Genomic DNA, 20,685 nt, shown 5'->3' on the forward strand with positions numbered 1-20,685 from the left:
TTCTATAGACAGTGAACTCCTTGAGGTAGAAAATTCATTTCTGAATCATCTGTAACTGGCATATCTCTGTAAGTTACAGGGCCCCAGATGAAATCTAGAATGGGGTTTTTATATTTTGCTGGCCATGTAGGCATTTTCTTGCTGCAAAACCCAACAGCAGAGCCCTCTGGGGGTACCACAGACACAGATGCTATCATCAGTCTCACCATTATCAATAAACAGTGTTTGAGGAGCTGAAACTCCTGGAACCCATGGTTACAAAGCAATGTCATTAATCAGAATATTTATGAATCTGGTCTTACAAAACTATTATGAGCAAATATGAATGTTGCTTTAAGACCTAAGGCTACCTGTCCTTTTCTTCATCAACAAACACTCTAAAAATACATGAAATAAATTTGTGGGTGTCTCCTATTCCAGAGACAGCTAAAACCTTCAAATACTCCAACACCCATGGGGCAGTTGAATACAGGATCATTTTGACTGACTTATCAACCTGCCAGTCAGAATCTGACTCAAAGACACAGGTATTTCTATTAGCCAGAGACAAAAATTCAGAATAATTAGCAAAGAATCATCTCCTATTACCTCAGATTGTTGCAGGAGAGCAGAGAAAGGGAAGACAATGGATCCAAGCCAATTCTTTCTTATATATGAATGACCACTGCAGCTCTTGAAACTGTGATCCTATTAAAATAAATAATTTTTCTATTACTCATTCTATATCATGTGTTGGATAATTTCACACAAACATGTAGGTAAGTATAAAAAATTCTCTTCCTTTTTAAAAAGAAACCAAAGAGTAAATAGAAAAGATTTTTTTTCTCCCTTTAAAAAATTTCTTTAAAAGATAATTGACCATTTAAAGCAATAATAATGACCTGTTGTGGAGTTTATGACATACATATAAGGAAAATGTATGATAACACTAACACAGAGCACAGGAGGGGAAATGGTAGTATAGTAATATCCTGTTCTTACACTATATATGAAGTGGCATAATATTATATAAAGATAGACTGTGATAAAGAATATATAATAAAACCTAACACCATACACAAAAATAAACTCAAAATGGATTGAAGACCTAAATGTAAGACCGGACACTATAAAACACTTAGAGGAAACATAGGAAGAATACTCTTTGATGTAAATCACAGCAAGATCTTTTTTGACCCATCTCCTAGAGTAATGGAAATAAAAACAAAAGGGACCTAATAAAACTTAAAAGTTTTTGCACAACAAAGGAAACTATAAACAAGACCAAAAGACAACCCTCAGAATGGGAGAAAATATTTGCAAATGAATCAACAGACAAACGATTAGTCTCCAAAATATATAAACAGCTCATGCAGCTCAATTTAAAAAAACAAACAACCCAATCCAAAAATGGGCAGAAGACCTAAATAGACAGTTCTCCAAAGAAGACATACAGATGGCCAAGAAGCACATGAAAAGCTGCTCAACATCACTAATTATTAGAGAAATGCAAATCAAAACTACAATGAGGTATCACTTCACACCAGTTAGAATGGGCATCATCAGAAAATCTACAACCAACAAATGCTGGAGAGGGTGTGGAGAAAAGGGAACCCTCTTGCACTGTTGGTGGGAATGTAAATTGCTACAGCCACTACGGAGAACAGTATGGAGGTTCCTTAAAAAACTAAAAATAGAATTACCATATGATCCAGCAATCCCACTACTGGGCATATACCCAAAGAAAACCATAATTCAAAAAGACACATGTACCCCAATGTTCATTGCAGCACTATTTACAATAGCCAGGTCATGGAAGCAACCTAAATGCCCATCAACAGACGAATGGATAAAGAAGATGGGGTACATGTGTACAATGGAATATTACTCAGCCATAAAAAGGAATGAAACTGGGTCATTTGTTGAGACGTGGATGGATCTAGAGTCTGTCATACAGAGTGAAGAAAGTCAGAAAGAGAAAAACAAATATCGTATATTAAGGCATATATGTGGAACCTAGAAAAATGGTACAGATGAACCAGTTTGCAGGGCAGCAATAGAGACACAGATATAGAGAACAAACGTATGGACACCAAGGGGGGAAAGTGGCGGGGGGGTGGGGTGGGATGAATTGGGCTATTGGGATTGACATATATACATATAAACACTGATGTGTATAAAATTGATGACTAATAAGAACCTGCTGTATAAAAAAATAAATAAAATAAAATTCAAAAATTAAGAAAAGTACATGCACCTAATAAAGAGTTACAAAATATATAAAGCAAAAACAGAGCTAAAACATATGACACCAAAAGCAAGTTGATAAATTTGACTTCATCAAAACTTAAAACTTTGCTCTTCAAAAGGCACTGTTGAGAAAATGAAAAGACAAGCTATGTACCGGGAGAAAATATTTGTAAATCATATATCTGATAAAGGATTTGTACACAAAATATGTAAAGAATCCTCAGAACTGAATAATAAGAAAACAAATAACCCAATTTGAAAAATAGACAAAAGATTTGGACAGACACTTCACCAAAGAAGATATTCAGATAGCAAATAAATACACGGAAAAGTGCTCACCATCATTAGTCATCAGGAAATACAAATTAAAACTACAATGAGATACAACCACACGGTTATTAGAGTGGCTAAAATTTTTAAGTCTGACCACTTGTCTGTAAGACTGTGAAAGAACTAGAAGTCTCATACATTGCTGGTGGAAATAAAAAATGGTACAGTCACTTTGGAAAAACTGTTTAGCAGTTTCTTAAATGTCTACTTACCATATGATCCAGCCATTTCACTCCTATGTATTTACCCAAGAGAAATTAAAGCATTTGTCCATACAAGGACTTATACACAAATGCTCATAGCAGCTTTATTTATAATAGCCACCCCCAAAGAAAACCCAAATGTCCATCAACAGCTGAATATTTAAACGTACAACAGAATGTATGTGTTCAATAGACTACCACTATACAGTAAAAATTAATGAACTAGTTGATAAATAAAACAACTGAGACACATCTCAAAATAATTTTTCTGTGAAAGTTGCCAGACCAAGGGGAAAAAAGTGCATACTGTATGCTGCCATTTTTATACAATTCCAGAAGATGTAAACTATAGTTACAGAAAGCAGATCAGTGGTTGCCTGGGGTGGGAGGAAGGAAAGGAAGGAGGGAGGTATTCTAACAGGACAGGGGAAAACCTTTGAGAGTGGTGGATATGTTCATTATCTTGACTTTGATGATGGTTTTATGGGTATATATACGTCAAAACTTGTCAAAGGGGCTTCCCTGGTGGTGCAGTGGTAGAGAGCCCGCCTGCCGATGCAGGGGACACGGGTTCGTGCCCCGGTACGGGAAGATCCCACATGCCACGGAGCGGCTGGGCCCGTGAGCCATGGCCACTGAGCCTGCGCGTCCGGAGCCTGTGCTCTGCAACGGGAGAGGCCACAACAGTGAGAGGCCCGCGTACCGCAAAAAACAAACAAACAAACAAACAAAAAAAACCAACCTTGTCAAAGTATACACTTTAATTATGTGCAGTTTATTATATGCTAATTATGCCACAATAATCCTATTTTTTAAATTAGAGAAAGTACGTGTAGTAAGAGAAGCAGGGACTAGACATAAATGGGTTTGGCATTTACCACCACGACCAACCCCACTGGCAGTACTCTATGATTCACTCCACTTTTAGCCATTTAAATTTTTCACTTCATCAACAAAAGTGCTGAAATGGGGGAATATAGGAAAGGTGTTAGAGAATAGCTCTTGGGACAGGCATGTTGCTCGTTTAAGACTAGTATAGGCAACATCCCTCTCTTTAGCACTAGTATGTACTTATATCCACTGAATTTTTTTGTTTGTAATTAGGGAAGGTGAGAGCAGTTGGGCTGAGTTTAGGAAGCAAGGTGAAGAGAAAGGACAATGAGGACATGGAAAGGGTTGGTGTGCACTGTACCCCACTAGGTCCCTTGTCCTGGGTTTGACCCCTGATGATTAGGGTCGGCGGCTGGAGAAGCTCTTCTACTGTGAGATTTTGTGTACCAATACTGTTGCTTTAAGATCTAGATATATAATATGTAGCATGAATTCAGAGAAAATAGGGCCATTCTTCCCATGTTTGTGCAGAATCCAGTGCCTCTTGGGTATTCTGAAGTTTCATAGCTTTGGGCTCAAGGATAATTGGGGAGATAATACCCTTGGCACAGATGATGGCATCCTAATCAGGGGCAATGTCAACAGTGGTGGTGGTGAGATTCTTTTAAGTGGCTTTGAGAGCTGTGGAGCCTGAATCAAAAGAACACACACACACTGTTGAAATGGGAAGGATGACTATAGCTAACAGTCATGTTTAGGCACATATATGAGGACTACTTGGAGGCTTCCAGAAAATTTTCGGAGGGACTGGTGGAGGTTCTGTGAGTAGAGGGTGGACCAAGAGGAAGACCTTAGATTATTTATGTTAACGTGACTTCTTTTAAATCCATAAACTCAGAATTTCTGTTAATATTAAAGTTATACACTATTATCTGGGCTGAAGTAAGGAGATAGGATAAAAGAAGGGAGATAAAAAGGGTAATTCATTGTAGCTTTCCTCACACACTATCTTGCTTTCTGCTTCATTTTTTACCTTTCCACCATCCACCTCTGCCTTGCTGCTGTAATTATGGACCATGTTGGCTTACTGCCAAGAAATAATGGTATCAGTTAGGTTGCCATGGCCCGTTCCTTAGAAAATTCATCTGATGGTCCACTTGTAGATAGTCCAGGTTAGAAATGTAAAAACCTTGCAAAAGAAAATGCAGTATATTCTGGCTCCCATTTTAATCTGATCTCTCTCTTCTAAGAAGAACAAATGCCAGGGAGTCCAGGGTCATAATAGACAATTTTGAGATTCTAGTGATCATACGCAACTGTTAAGAATATCAAGAAAGCCATGGTATTCAATTTCCAAGCCCTGGGATTGTTGTTGCTACGTACCTGAATCTGCGGAAGGGCCGAAGTTTGAAAAAAGCTGCCAATACCCCAGATTCCTGCCTTCAGTTCATAACCACTGCTTTTGGATATCTTGCTACATGTCAGTAAACAATGTAAAGCATCTTAATGTATATACCTTTATCACAGTAAATATGCTTAATGCAGCAAACTTTAAAAATACGCTAAAGCTTGGCTACCAGGAAGTTCACATGTAAATGTAACGTTCAATTGCAGAAATCTACTTTTCCCAAATTCTTGGTATATTTCTCTCTCCTCCTCTTATATGTGGTTTATGATCCCTGTTTTTATTTTATTTTATTTTATTTATTTATTTTTTGCAGTACACGGGCCTCTCACTGTTGTGGCCTCTCCCGTTGCGGAGCACAGGCTCCGGACGTGCAGGCTCAGCGGCCATGGCTCATGGGCCCAGCCGCTCCATGGCATGTGGGATCTTCCCGGACCGGGGCACGAACCCGTCTACCCTGCATCGGCAGGCGGACTCTCAACCACTGTGCCACCAGGGAAGCCTCTGTTTTACATGTTTTTCAAAGTACAACCCTGTGACGTAAGACCCTGTATCTTTTCCCTAGTAAGCCCGATCCCTGTTATTTTTGAATTGACTTGTCATATGTCTGATTTTATTTCAAGTTGCCCCATATCCTTTTTAGAAAATGTTGGAAATAGATACTGTATCTAAAATCAAATTTACAAATATGTTAATAGACTTCATTCAGTCTGAACTTATAATTATTTCAACATTATTATAATTATTATACTTTACCTCATGTTTTTCAATAATCATTTCATCAAAAATGTTGATATATATATTATCTTTTATTTTAGATAAGCTTGAGACGCTATAATCATGTCCTGGTAAGCTGTAAATAAGAAAAACATATTTAAATGCTTAATTGATTTTATAAAAGCATTATTCATAAAGGACTATAAAATTGCCTGCATTATTTTCTTTTATAAAGTATAAGATAAGAAAATCTATGTGCTTTCAGGACAACTGCTATCTTTCATTAAAGCCAGTATCAAAATATCTACAAACAATAAATGCTGGAGAAGGTGTGGAGAAAAGGGAACCCTCTTGCACTGTTGGTGGGAATGTAAATTGGTACAACCACTATGGAGAACAGTATGGAGGTTCCTTAAAAAACTAAAAATAGAACTATCAAATGATCTAGCAATCCCACTCCTGGGCATATACCCATAGAAAACTCTAATTGAAAAAGATACATGCACCCCAATGTTCATTGCAGAACTATTTACAATAGCCAGGATGTGGAAGCAACCTAAGTGTCCATCGACAGATGAATGGATAAAGAAGATGTGGCACATATATACAACGGAATATTACTCAGCCATAAAAAGAAACGAAATTGAGTTATTTGTAGTGAGGTGGTTGGGCCTAGAGTCTGTCATACAGAGTGAAGTAAGTCAGAAAGAGAAAAACAAATACCATATGCTAACACATATATATGGAATCTAAAAAAGAAAAAAAAGTTATGAAGAACCTAGGAGCAGGACGGGAATAAAGACACAGACTTACTAGAGAATGGACTTGAGGACACGGGGAGGGGGAAGGGTAAGCTGAGACAAAGTGAGAGAGTGGCATGGACATATATACACTACTAAATGTAAAATCGATAGCTAGTGGGAAGCAGCCGCATAGCACAGGGAGATCAGCTCGGTGCTTTGTGGCCACCTAGAGGGGTGGGATAGGGAGGGTGGGAGGGAGGGAGATGCAAGAGGGAAGAGATATGGGGATAGATGTATATGTATAGCTGATTCACTTTCTTATAAAGCAGAAACTAAAACAGCATTGTAAAGCAATTATACTCCAATAAAGATGTTAAAAAAAAAAAAGTCAGAGGGATGCCATCAAAAAACCATGCAAATAGTCAAGAACCATATGATCTGCAGAAATTGAGGGAGATGAACAAGATTGGCAAGAGAAGGGGGTAAGGGCGCCAGGAAAAGAGAAAGGACTTTGATAACAGATGTAGTTGACAGTTCTTTATATTCCTTTTACCCGAGGGAGAGCTAAAGATGTATAGGAAGTAACAACTGAAAATTGCTACTTGAGTTTAGAGAACAATTTTAAGTTCCACATTTTAAATCTGTCTTGATCAGTGCACTTTATTTTCAATTACAAAAGCCTATTTATATAGCTTTAGCATCAAATATGAACCTTGAGAAAGAAAAGAGCTGGAGATCCCACTTCCTGATTTCAAAATACATATTTTACGAAGTTACAGTAATTGAAACAGTCTGGCCTAAAAACAGACATATAGACCAGTGGTACAGAATAGAGAGCCTAGATATAAATCCTTGCATCTATGTCAGGTCAACCGATCTTTGACAAGGGTGCCAAGACTACTCAATGAAGAAAGGACAATCTCTTCAACAAATGGTGTTGGTAAAACTACGTGCAAAAGGATCAAATTTGAGGGAGGAGATATGGGGATGTATGTATATGTATAGCTGATTCACTTTGTTATAAAGCAGAAACTAACACACCATTGTAAAGCAATTATACTCCAATAAAGATGTTAATAAAAAAAGAATCAAATTTGATCTTTATCTTATACCATACACAAAATTCAACTCAAAATGAATTAAATATTTAAAATGTAAGACCTGAAACTATAAAGCTTCTAGAAGAAAATACAGGGGAAAAGTTTCATGACATAGGTTGTGGCAATAATTTCATGGACATGATACCAAAGCACAGGCAACAAAAGCAAAAATAAAAAAGTGGAACTATATCAAACTGTAAACCTTCTGCACAGCAAAGGAAATAATCGTCAGAGTACAAGGTCAACTTATGGAATGGGAGAAAATATTTGCAAACCATATATATTATAAGGGGGTTCCTCTCCAACATACATAAAGAGCTCATACAACCGAATAGTAAAAAAGCTAATAATCTGATTTTAAAATGTACTAAAACTTGAATGGACATTTTCCAAAAATGACATACAAATGGCTAATCGATACATGAAAAAAATGCTCAAAATTACTAATAATAAAACACTCAGTAATAATCAGGGAAATTCAAAGCTACAATGAGATATCACTTTACAATTGTTAGGATGGCTATTATCAAAAAAAATAAAATAAAGTAACAAGTGCTGGTGAAGGTGTGTAAAATTGGAACTCCTGCACACAGTTGGTGGGAATGTAAAATGGTGCAGCTGCTATGGAAAACGTTATGCAGGTTCCTCAAAAAATTAAAAATAGAACTGATACCATATGATCTAGCAATCCCATTTCTAGGTATTTATCCAAAAGAACTGAATCAGAATATCAAAGAGATGTTAGCACTCTTATGTTCATTGCAGCACTATTCACAACAGTATGGAAGCATGCTAAATGTCTGTTGACAGATGAATGGATAAAGGAAATGTGGTATATATATGGAATACTGCTCACCCTTTAAAAAGAAGGAAATTCTGCAATATGTGGCAACATGGATGAATCTTGAGGACATTATACTGAATGAAATAAACCAGTCATAAAAAGACTGCATGATTCCACCTATATGTGGCATCTAAAGTAGTCAAATTCATAGAGTCAAAGAGCAGAACGGTGGTCACCAGGGGCTGGGGGGAGGGGGAAATGGGAAGTTACTAATCAACAAGGCGTAAAACTTCAGGGAAGCAAGAAGAATAAGCTCTAGATCTGCTGTACAACCTTTTACCTACATTCAGCAGTAGTATATTGCACACTTAAAAATTTGTTCAAAGGGTAGATGTCATGTTAAGTGTTCTTTCCACATTAAAAAAGTCAGTAGACGTTGAGTAAGGCAAACTACCCTCTGTAACAGTGGCTCACGTGATTGTGGGGGAAGGCAAGCCCAAAATCTGCAGGGTAAGCTGGCAGCCTGGAAGCCCAGGGGAGAGCTGCAGTTCAAGTCTGAAGCCAGTGTGCTGGCAGAATTCCATCTTCCTAAGTGGGGTAAGTCTTTTTTCTGTTAAGCCTCCAACCAATTGGATGAGGCACACCCCTATTACAGAGGGTAAAGAGAGTCAAACAGACACGCACACACACACACACACACACACACACACACCCTGTTAGTTCTGCTTTTATGGAGAACCCTGAAATGCAATGACACTCTGGAAAAGGTAAAACTATGGTGGCAGTGAAAGGATCAGTGGTTGCCAGAGGTTCCAGGGGAAGGATGAACGGATAAATGGGTGAAGCACAGGGCATTTTTAGGGCAGTGAAACTATGCTGTATGATACTACAGTGGTGGATACATGTCATTATACATTTGTCAAAACCCGTAGAATGTACAACACAAAGAGTGAACCCTAATGTAAATTGTGGACTTTGATAATGTGTCAACATTGGTCCATTGATTGTAACAAATGTACCACACTGACACTTTAGGGAGCTGTGTGTGCGTGTTGTAGGGAGAGGATGTATAAGAACTCTGTGCTTTCTGCTCAGTTTTACTGTGAACCTAAACTGCTCTAAAAATTAAAGCCTATCGATTTGTTTAAAATGGAAAAAAAAAAGAAACTCAATCTCATTAGAAATCCAGGAATGTAAATTAAACCACAACAAGAATATCACTTTAGATCCACTGTATTAGAAACATTAATTTTAAAAATACAAAATATTATTGAAGATGTGGCACAATAGGAACTTTTATATCGCTGTTGGGAGTATGTATTGGCACAATCACTTTAGAAAAAACTTTGGCATTAGCTAGTAAAGTTGAAGCAATTCCACTCCTGGATACAGATCCTAAAGTAAACGGTCTCAAAGTATCCCCTGACTAGGAGCATCAGTAACACCTGAGAACTTGTTAGAAATGGAATTATGTATCAGAGCTACTGGACTAGAAACTATGGAGTTGGGCCCAGCAATCTGTTTAAAGAAGCTGTACAGGTGATTTCAGTGCACAAAATACTTTGAGAACTACTGTCTTAAAAAGAAACTCTTACATGTGTGTTCCAGATGACAAGTACAAGAATGTTCAGAGCAATACTATTTACAATAGCAAAACATTAAAACCAGGCAAATCTGCATCAACAGGATAAAGTATAAATAAATTATGGCATTTTAATACAGTGGAATACTATACAGAAGTGAAAATAAAGGAAGGAAGGAATAGGTACAAGTATGAATATGGATAAATCGCTCAAAATAAGAGTAAAGAAACAGATTGCAAAAGATCATTCAATTTACATAAAGTTGGAAAACATCCCAGGTAAATAAAACATAGCTAGGGATAAATACCTATGATTTAAAGTCATAAAGAGAGGGAATGATAAACAAATTCATGGTTGGTTACCTCTGGGGAGAAAGAAAGGGGATACAAATAGTTATTGGCACAGTGGAGCCTTCAAAAATATTGCTAATACTCCATTTTTTAAGCTAGATGGTAGATACACAGGTATTCATTTTATCATTTTTCCTCAGAACTTACATTTACATTATATATATTAATATCTATGTAAGAAATACTTCATAATTTAAAAACTTAAAAATTAAGCCTATATCCATCATTATTTTCAATAAACAGCTCAAGAAAATAATTTTGTTACTGCTCTATTTTAGAAGCTGAGGAAAAATGGACTCCAACTTACATAAAATCTACTTTAATTTCTTCATTCCAGCATGGATGAGATCCACTTGCAACACTGGTTTGGTACACAGTGTGCTGAAAGGAAACTTCCACAAAGGGGTGCACAGTATCCTGAAACACATGATTAACACGACTAGACTTTTGTAACATTTTATATAGCTGATAAAAGGTAGAAATTAGTTACTGGCTGATAACTGGATGGCTTACTTTTTCCAGTTTTTCAAACAACAATTATTCATTCATTCATTCAATTAACATTTCTTCAACCTATTCAATATCAGGTACTACTTTGCTAGGATCCAAAAATAAATGGAAATCCTTAAGGATTTTTATCTTAAGTCTATCAGGAGAAAATAAACAGGTAAACAAATAATTGCAATGAAATGTAAGAAATATATTCAAGGTATAATAGTAACTCAGGAGAGAGAATGATTAACTCTCTGGGGTGAGGACAAGGAGAACTTCACAGAGAAAACATTGCTTGGGCTTGAGCTTTGAAACATTAAATAGTAATTCATGTGGCCAATAACATGGAGGTATGGTGGCCATTCCAGGCAAAGGAAAGGGCATATATGGAGGCCTTCTAGAACAAGTAGTAGTATGATATGATACCGCTGTGGGCTGATGAGAAATGTGGCTGATTGGCATGTAAGAACCAGACCATCACAGAGTGGTAGCCGTTCTAAGGAGCTACCATTGTAAGGAGCTTGCACCTTATTCTATAGACCCTGAGAGCAGGGTAGCAGAGAATGAAATAGTTAGAATTACACTTTATAAAGAGCACCTTCACTGTGTTATGGAGAGTAAACTAGAATTAGATGGATAGTCCAGTTAGGGGCCAGCTGCAATTCAGGGAAAACACGATCAAAACGGCACTTTACAGAAGTGTTAAATACTTACCTCATTTAAGATCTCATCTGAAGTTACGGATTTGATTGTTTCTTTATGTCTGAGGCGAGACATGGATGATATCAAATAAGTAGGAATATCCAAGGCTCTTCTGAAAAACAATATAGAGATAGGCACTTTAATTAATTTTAATATTAGTTTTGGTGGCTTTTTGCTTATGCTTATAGAGGTATATAAGTCAGCTACCCTGGATCTTATAGAGTTTGCTTTGGATCTTCATAACATAGGTGGTTAGAGATAAATACGTGACAATCACTACTCTGAAAGGGTAGCTCCTAAATGCTGAACTATGGATTGGAACCAGTCTGTGACAGAGTTTTCACTGACCCTCAGCAAAAGGAAAAAAATAGAGCAAGTAATACTTTGAGACTATATTCTTCCTATTTTTGGTGTTACAATATTCTTTCTTTTACAAATTGATTATTATAGAAAATGGTGGTAATTTTATAATGTCCTTGTTTCACAAAACAGCCTTGAAATGTGCATTTGTTTTGAGAATATCAATTCTATCATAAATAAAGTCATATTTTATAATATAAAACACAGGCAAAACCTTTAAGAGGTTTTAACTATAGATTCGTAGCTAGTAAGCAAAATATTTGTTTTGCATATGTAGAGTTCATGGGATGTGGTAAACATAAAATAAGCAAGTAGAGCACATAAGTGTTAAATGTAGACAGAGAGGGTTGATCAGTATTCCTGAGGTACCTGGGCACTAAATATTCACAATACATAAATTATACATGAGATTAAATATATGAAACACTTGAAATTCGGGTTATACTAAATATTCATGAGTATTTAATATTCATGATGCCTTAATTTGGCCACTCTGACCCTACATATCCTCTGCCCAAGAAACGCAAATAAAACACACTGCGTGCCTGCAGAAGAGATAGGTAAGATTTGATTTTTGTAGAAGTCACCTAAAATGATAAATCCAAAATGGAGCTTACTCTCTCCTGTAGTCTATATACTTCCAATACTGTGAGGGGACAGTGGCAGAGAACAGTGTAATTAGCACTAGCAGCTTAAGTTTTCACAATAGGGAATAGGGACAGAAGGTATTTATTTGATATAGCACCCAAAAATATACATGTTAAAGGTACTTTGGGCATCTCAAACTTCTGAAAATTTGTAATACACAGCAATGACAGTAAGTTTGACTATCCAAATGAAGATTTCAACTTTCATTTAGTTTCTGTATATTGAACATTAATAAACTGCAAAGTTTTTGTTTTGTTTTGTTTGTTTGTTTGTTTTGTTTTTTGTTTTTTTTTTACGAGGGCCTCTCACTGTTGTGGCCTCTCCCGTTGCGGAGCACAGGCTCCGGACATGCAGGCTCAGCGACCATGGCTCACGGGCCCAGCCGCTCCGCGGCATGTGGGATCTTCCCGGACCGGGGCACGAACCCGTGTCCCCTGCATCGGCAAGCGGACTCTCAACAGCTGCGCCACCAGGGAAGCCCCAAGTGCAAAGTTTTATTAAGAAGACAGTATAGAAATTTACATTTAAGACATCTTTTGCAACTCCAAAAATTGGCGCAATTGCCTTACCTATTAACTATTGCTTTCCTTGTAGGAATATTATAAGCCCTCAATATTCTGACAAGAATCTTAATATCTCCGTCACAGATAGTCTGTGCTGCCACTTTTTTCCTTTCTTGCCTCTGAGGCTTTAACTTTCTTCGTCGTTCAAGAAGCTTACAAACTGCACGTGTCAACTGGCTAAAGAGTAAAAAATGATCAATCACACAGATACAAGATAACTTAAAATTTGAAATATATCAATTTTTTAAATTAACTATTATAAATAAGGCCATTATTCTGAACCATGTTCTCTCCATTGTGGAGGGGAGACAGAGTTGTCTTAGACCCAAGGAAAGAATCTTTTTCTGGGCATAGAAGAGATGCTATGTTAAGAGAGAATGTGATTGCTCCAAGTAATTTGGGTGTATGGTCCAAGAAGAAACAAGGGCGTGGAGAGGTAATTCCATGAAACATGACGTTATATCAAAGGATTATTCATTTTTTAGGAATCGTTCTCTTGAAAGTGGTTAGATACTCAACTTTTCTACATGGTTCTGAATAGGAGTTAGTTATATGTGCTCCCAACCCTGGCAACACAAATCTATGCAATTATAGCTTTATGGTCACACCTATTTTCCTCCAAAGACTGAAAATAAAACACAGACTTCAGACTATACTACAAAGCTATAGTCATCAAAACAGTATGGTACTGGCACAAAAGTAGAAATATAGATCAATGGAACAGGATAGAAAGCCCAGAAATAAACCCACACACCTATGGTCAATTAATCTATAAATATGACAAAGAAGGCAAGACTATAAAATGGAGGAAAGAAAGTCTCTTCAACAAACTGTGCTGAGAAAACTGGACAGCTACATGTAAAAAAAATGAAAGTGGAGCATTCTTTAACACCATGCACAAAAATAAACTCAAAATGGATTAAAGACCTAAATATGAGACCAGACACTATAAAACTCTTAGAGGAAAACACAGGCAGAACACTCTCTGACATAAATCACAGCAATATCTTTTTCAATCCATCTCCCAGAGTAATGGAAATAAAAACACACATAAACAAATGGGGCCTAATTAAACTCAAAAGCTTTTGCACAGCAAAGGAAACCATAAACAAAATGAAAAGACAACCCACAGAATGGGAGAAAATATTTGCAAATAATGTGACTGACAAGGGATTAGTCTCCAAAATTTACAAACAGCTCATGTGGCTTAATATCATCAAAACAAACAACCCAATCAAAAAATGGGCAGCATACCTAAATAGACATTTCTGCAAAGAAGACATACAGATGGCCAAGAGGCACATGAAAAGATGTTCAACAACACTAATTATTAAAGAAATGCAAATCAAAACTACAATGAGATATCACCTCACATCAGTCAGAATGGCTATCATCAAAAAATCCACAAATGGGCTTCCCTGGTGGCACAGTGGTTAAGAATCTGCCTGCCAATGCAGGGGACACACGTTCGAGCCCTGGGCTTGGAAGATGCCACATGCCGCGGAGCAGCTAAGCCTGTGTGCCACAACTACTGAGCCTGCACTCTAGAGCCCACGAGCCACAACTACTGAAGTCCACATGCCTAGAGCCTGTGCTCTGCAACAAGGGAAGCCACTGCAATGAGAAGCCTGCGTACTGCAACAAAGAGTAGCCCCTGCTCGCCCCAACTAGAGAAAGCCCGTGCACAGCAACGAAGACCCAATGCAGCCAAAAATAAATAAATAATTTATTTACTTAAAAAAAAAATCCACAAGCAATAAATGCTGGAAAGGGTGTGGAGAAAAGGGAACCCTCTTGCACTGTTGGTGGGAATGTAAATTGATAGTGTCACTATGGAAAACAGTATGGAGGTTCCTTAAAAAACTAAAAATAGAACTACCATATGACCTAGCAATCCCACTATTGGGCATATACCCAGAGAAAACCATAATTCAAAAATACACATGCACCCCAATGTTCACAGCAGCACTATTTACAATAGCCAGGACATGGAAGCAACCTAAATGTCCATCAACAGAGGAATGGATAAAGAAGATGTGGTACATATATACAATGGAATATTACTCAGCCATAAAAAGGAACAAAATTGGGTTATTTGTAGAGATGTGGATGGACCTAGAGAGTGTCATACAGAGTGAAGTTAAGTCAAAAGAGAGAAACAAATATCATATATTAACACGTATATGTGGAATCTAGAAAAATGGTATGGATGATCTTATTTGCAAAGCAGAAATAGAGACACAGATGTAGAGAAGAAACTATGGATACCAAGGGGGAAAGCAGGAGTGGGAGGAATTGGGAGATTGGGATTGACACAAACACACTATTGATACTATGTATAAAATAGATAACTAATAAGAATATGCTGTATAGCACAGGGAACTCTATTTAATGCACTGTGGTGACCTAAATGGGAAGGAAATCCAAAAAAGATGGGATATATGTATATGTATAGCCAATTCATTTTGCTGTACAGTAGAAACTAACACAACATTGTAAAGCAACTATACTCCAATAAAAATTAATTTAAAAAAAAGATGTTCAATATTGCTAATTATTAGAGAAATGCAAATCAAAACCTCAATGAGATATCACCTCACACCAGTCAGAATGGCTATCATCAAAAAATCCATAAGCAATAAACGCTGGAGAGGGTGTGGAGAGAAGGGAACCCTCCTACACTGTTGGTGGAAATGTAATTTGGTGCAGCCACTATGGAGAATGGTATGGAGGTTCCTTAAGAAACTAAAAATAGAGCTACCATATAAACCTGCAACCCAACTCCTGGGCATACACCTGGAGAAAAACATGGTCCAAAAGGATACATTCATCCCAATGTTCATTGCAGTGCTGTTTACAATAGCCAAGACATGGAAGCAACCTAAACATCCACTGACAGAAGAATGGTTAAAGAAGATGTGGTACATATATACAATGGAATATTAGCCATTAAAAAGAATGAAATAATGCCATTGCAGTAACATAGATGGACCTAGAGATTGTCATACTGTGTGAAGTGAGACAGAGAAATAGAACTATCATATGACATCACTTATATGCAGAATCTAAAAAAAAAGATACAAATAAACTTATTTACAAAACAGAAACAGACTCACAGACTTAGAGAACGAACTTATGGTTACCTGGGGGAACGGAGGGGAGGAGGCATAGTTAGGGAGTTTGGGATTGACAGGTACACACTGCTATATTTAAAATGGATAACCAACAAGGACCTATTGTATAGCACAGGGAACTTTTGCTCAATATTCTGTAACAATCTGACTGGGAAAAGAATTTGAAAAAGAATAGATACATGTATATGTATAACTGAATCACTTTGTCGTACACCTGAAACTAACACAACATTGTTAATCAACTATACTCCAATAAAAATAAAAAGTTTAAAAAAATAAATTTTCATCATTGACACACACACACTACTATATACAAAATAGATAGCTAATAAGGATCTATTGTATAGCACAGAGAATTCTACTCAACACTCTGTAATGGCCTATATGGGAAAAGAGTCTAAAAAAGAGTCGACATATGTATATGTATAACAGATTCCCTTTGCTGGACACCTGCAACTAACACAACATTGTAAATCAACTCTACCCCAGTAAAAATTTTATTTTTAAAAATTTATTTATTTTTGGCTGTGTTGGGTCTTCGTTGCTGCACATGGGCTTTCTCTAGTTGCGGCGAGCAGTGGCTACTCTTCTTACAGTGCGTGGGCTCCTCATTGCAGTGGCTTCTCTTGTTGCAGAGCACAGGCCCTAGGCGCACAGGCTTCAGTAGCTGTGGTGTGTGGTCTCAGTAGTTGTAGCAGCCGGGCTTAGTTGCTCCGCGGCATGTGGGATCTTCCCGGACCAGGGCTCTAACCTGTGTCCCCTGCATTGGCAGGCGGATTCTTAACCACTGCACCACCAGGGAAGTCCCTACCCCAGTAAAAATTTTTTAAAGGTAAGTTTTCATTTAAAAAATGTGCCCATGAAACAATTACTTCAAGGTATATTTTAGAATAGAACACCCCCCTCAAAAAAAATAGCCTTCAGCATCCTACACCAATTAAAACCTTATTATTAATACTAAGAATCTGCAAGTGGCCCCAGGGCGGTTTCCCCAAACGCAGCATCCCTAATTCCTGCTCCCACCCTTAAGTTTCCCAGATAGGACAGTATGAGAACTGAGTTACTTCAGCCAAAGGCTCCCCCAACTGCTGCCTGTGGATCACAGAGCCCTTATATGGCTGAGGATTCCGTTTTGAAAGGGAGAGATTACAGGCTTAGTGTGTGGTGCTACCAGCAATGACTTTTCCAGTAGCAGTCTCGGGACAGGGAAATCTTAGGGCAAAACTAATTTGGGACAAAGGTATTTCTTTTTTTTTTTTCTTTTCTTTCTTGCCCTAAAAAGTATCAATAAGGAGAGGGTTAAAATCTAAAATATTATACAATTGAAAATACAAATCATATAGTTATGTCCAAAATACAATTTTAAAATGACAAAAAAAATTAAGTCACTGTGTTTCATTTTATGCTTTGTAATTGCATTTTGACATTAACTTAATTAATATAAAAATACAGAATTTATTAGAGGACTTTGAAGGTATTATCTTATAGCTTTATATTTTGTACTTAAATAATAATAATTTTAGATGTACCTTGTAGATACAATTTCTTCATAATCAGCCACAATATCTGATAAGTTAAATTTGCTAACTTTGGCAATTCTTTTCATTATTGACCTTCTCATCTACAAAAAAATTTTTAGAATTTAAAGAAATGCACAGTTTATATTTTAAGATTAAGTATATACGATGCTACTGGTGTCACTATTTTTTACTCCTAATTTTTTCAAGCAATGAATTGAAAGGGGAATTAGGTAAGTGAAAGTATGGTTCTGTTTGCTACCATTATTAAAATCACTCCTAACGCTCTCATTAATGTCCCTCTCATCTCTTTTTCCACCTAACTCTCAGTATATGTGGACAGAACGAATCTTCACCAAAGGAGATGATTATCCTGTGAATGTGTTTCTACAACAGTCACTTGTACACACACAAATCTTGATTCACAAGGAAATGTGGTCACATTTCTGTATTTCCTTTGAGTCCATCCTATTCTGACCTTAAGCTCTCATTCTGTCAGCTTGGTAAGATATTTAGTGCTTGAACAGAGCCAATCCCCTAAGCCCTTGCACCTTGCAGAACCCACAGACCTTGGTTCCTCCAAGGACTCTGAAATTCTTCTTTTTAGTCTGAGGAAATCCCTCCCTTTCTCCCCTAACCCCATGCTTCACAACAGGTTTAGACTTTCAGAAATGAAACCAGGAAGAAGTGTGTCTGGAGGCAATTTTCTTTCTGTCCTGCCACAAATCATCCCAAAGATAATGTAACCTAAAGCCTAATGATCTGCTTAAATTCGATAGGAAAATGGGGTGATAGGAGAATGGGAAATTATAATTCCTAAGAATTACCCTGCCATGTGGGGAACAAATTGTTTCCTTTGAAGGTGAACCACACCCCTCCTCCCTCTGACCCCATCAGTGTGCTTGAGCCTTCTCACTTGTGCTTTCTCTCTCTGTCTTTCTCTCTTTCTCTCTCCCTCTCCCTTGCTCCCTTGCTATCACACAGACTGAGCTCCTTGCCGTTCCTCCCATAGGCCACGCATATTCCTTCCTCACAGTTTTCACATGTGGTTCCATTAGCCTGGAATGTTCTTCTCCCAAAAAACCTCCATGGCTAGCTCCTTCAGTTCACTTCAGGTCTTTTGCTGAAGCGTTAGCATCTCGAGGGCTTTCCTTGATCTAAGGAAGGCGTTCCCTTATCTAAAATCACACCTGACCCCCCCACCCCCATACACACCCCTGTCCTCTCTTCCTACTTCACTTGTCATGGCACATATCACTTTCTAACATACTCATGTTCTGTTCATTATCTGACTTCCCCCACCAGAACGACCTCCTCTAGGAGGCCAGGGATTTTAATCTATTTTGTTTACTGCTGTAATTCCAATGTCTAGTATAATGACTGATTCACAGCAGGTGCCCAATAAGTATTTATTGAGTAAATTAATGAAAGGGACAGGTTGCGGAGAAGCACTGGCCTCTTAGATGCAAATATTTCAGCAAAACTTTATCTAGCAATCCTTGAGACTGCTGGGACTTTACTGCTCCAGTCCCAGCCTCAGCCACCACTGACCCCAGTAACACAGCAGGAAGTGCAATGCATATAACTCACAGTCCCTCCCACAGCAGGATTTAGACACCATGGCCCTATTAGGCCTCCAGTGTCAAAGCAGGATTCCAGTACCTGTAATTAAAGTAATTATCCCTTAAACTTGTAGTTTTAAACTATCCCGAGATAGCAAAGAAGTCTTCACAAGGAGGTGAAACCCAATCACACAATGTTCTTAAAGCTCCTTCCCAGGATTCCTATATGAAGGTCAAGCATCCTCAGACACTTGCTCTCTTACCACATTCCTGATCTTTTGCTGCCCTCCCTTCTGGGCTTCCTCATACACCAAAAAAAGAGAAGGCATAAGAAGGATATGTATTCTCTTTTCTTTCCTTTTTTTTTTTTTTGTGGTACGCGGGCCTCTCACTGTTGTGGCCTCTCCCGTTGCGGAGCACAGGCTCCAGATGCGCAGGCTCAGCGACCATGGCTCACGGGCCCAGCCGCTCAGCGGCATGTGGGATCCTCCCGGACCGGGGCACGAACCCGTGTCCCCTGCATCGGCAGGCGGACTCTCAACCACTGCGCCACCAGGGAAGCCCTCTCTTTTCTTATGAGTAAGAACACCTCTTTATTTCCTAAGACGCAAATATCATTATTAAATCACATCTCAACTTAAAAAAATATATATGGAGCTAATGAAGAAGGTGTAGGAGGGGCAAGAGTGAGTGGAAAAAAATGTCTGCCAGCAATAAAGAGGAGGTGCTCTTTCAGGCTACAATAGCTATAGTGGTCTGCATTTCCACCACACTTCCATAGGAACAGAGTACAAACTAGCATAGAACTTGAGGTTCTATCTTATTTGCCCCTTACTTCAGAAGTAAAGCAAGGCAGGCATTTTTATTGTCTGTTTTTATAGAACAATAAGGCAGGACTCAGTGCATAGATTACCTGCCCAAAGATAAACAGGATGGTCAGAACAGGTCTTCACACACCTGCCTAGGGCTTTTCTAGTCACACAAGGTTGCTTCTCTCCTGTCTCCACGAGGGAATTGTATGTACCTCTTAGATCTTCCCATGGCTCTCTGCTTCTTTTCAAGTTACCCTAAAAGGCTGCTCTGGTGCCCTATAGCAAAGCCGATAGATTCTATTCTTGCAGAAGTCTTAGAAACCTCCTCAGCCTGCAATTTTATCCCTTACTTCATTAATTGTTCAAACATTTCTCAACATTTTCTGAGTGAAGAGCACTGTGCTGGGCATGATGGATCTATACATATAGTCACTGGAGCGATGAGGGGTCAGTGGAAAGAAATCAGGGGTGAAATTCAGTGAGGGATTCCACCTCAAACCTGGTTTAGGCTTTGTTACGGTGTTCTGTCTCCTAGTGGCTCCTCCCTTTGTCCCGTGAACTGCTCTGGTGTACGGCATTATGAGTTATTAATAAAACTAGGGATTCTGGCAAAATGCTGG

At 38.1% G+C, this 20,685-nt stretch overlaps 1 protein-coding gene across 1 annotated transcript in view; it reads right to left on the reverse strand.

The window, feature by feature from the left end:
* CC2D2B (coiled-coil and C2 domain containing 2B) overlaps window positions 1-20,685 on the reverse strand; it is a 96,615-nt gene that overhangs the window by 19,662 nt on the left and 56,268 nt on the right. The window contains exons 21-26 of the mRNA XM_073794148.1: window positions 17,704-17,795; window positions 13,047-13,217; window positions 11,482-11,581; window positions 10,583-10,692; window positions 5,755-5,851; window positions 589-687 (exon numbers count right to left, since the gene is read on the reverse strand). Coding sequence (XP_073650249.1) covers window positions 589-687; window positions 5,755-5,851; window positions 10,583-10,692; window positions 11,482-11,581; window positions 13,047-13,217; window positions 17,704-17,795 — 669 coding nt within the window. The remainder of the gene's footprint in view (window positions 1-588; window positions 688-5,754; window positions 5,852-10,582; window positions 10,693-11,481; window positions 11,582-13,046; window positions 13,218-17,703; window positions 17,796-20,685) is intronic.

This window comes from Tursiops truncatus, chromosome 16 (genome assembly GCF_011762595.2).
Source record: "Tursiops truncatus isolate mTurTru1 chromosome 16, mTurTru1.mat.Y, whole genome shotgun sequence".
NCBI classification, from domain to species: domain Eukaryota; kingdom Metazoa; phylum Chordata; class Mammalia; order Artiodactyla; family Delphinidae; genus Tursiops; species Tursiops truncatus.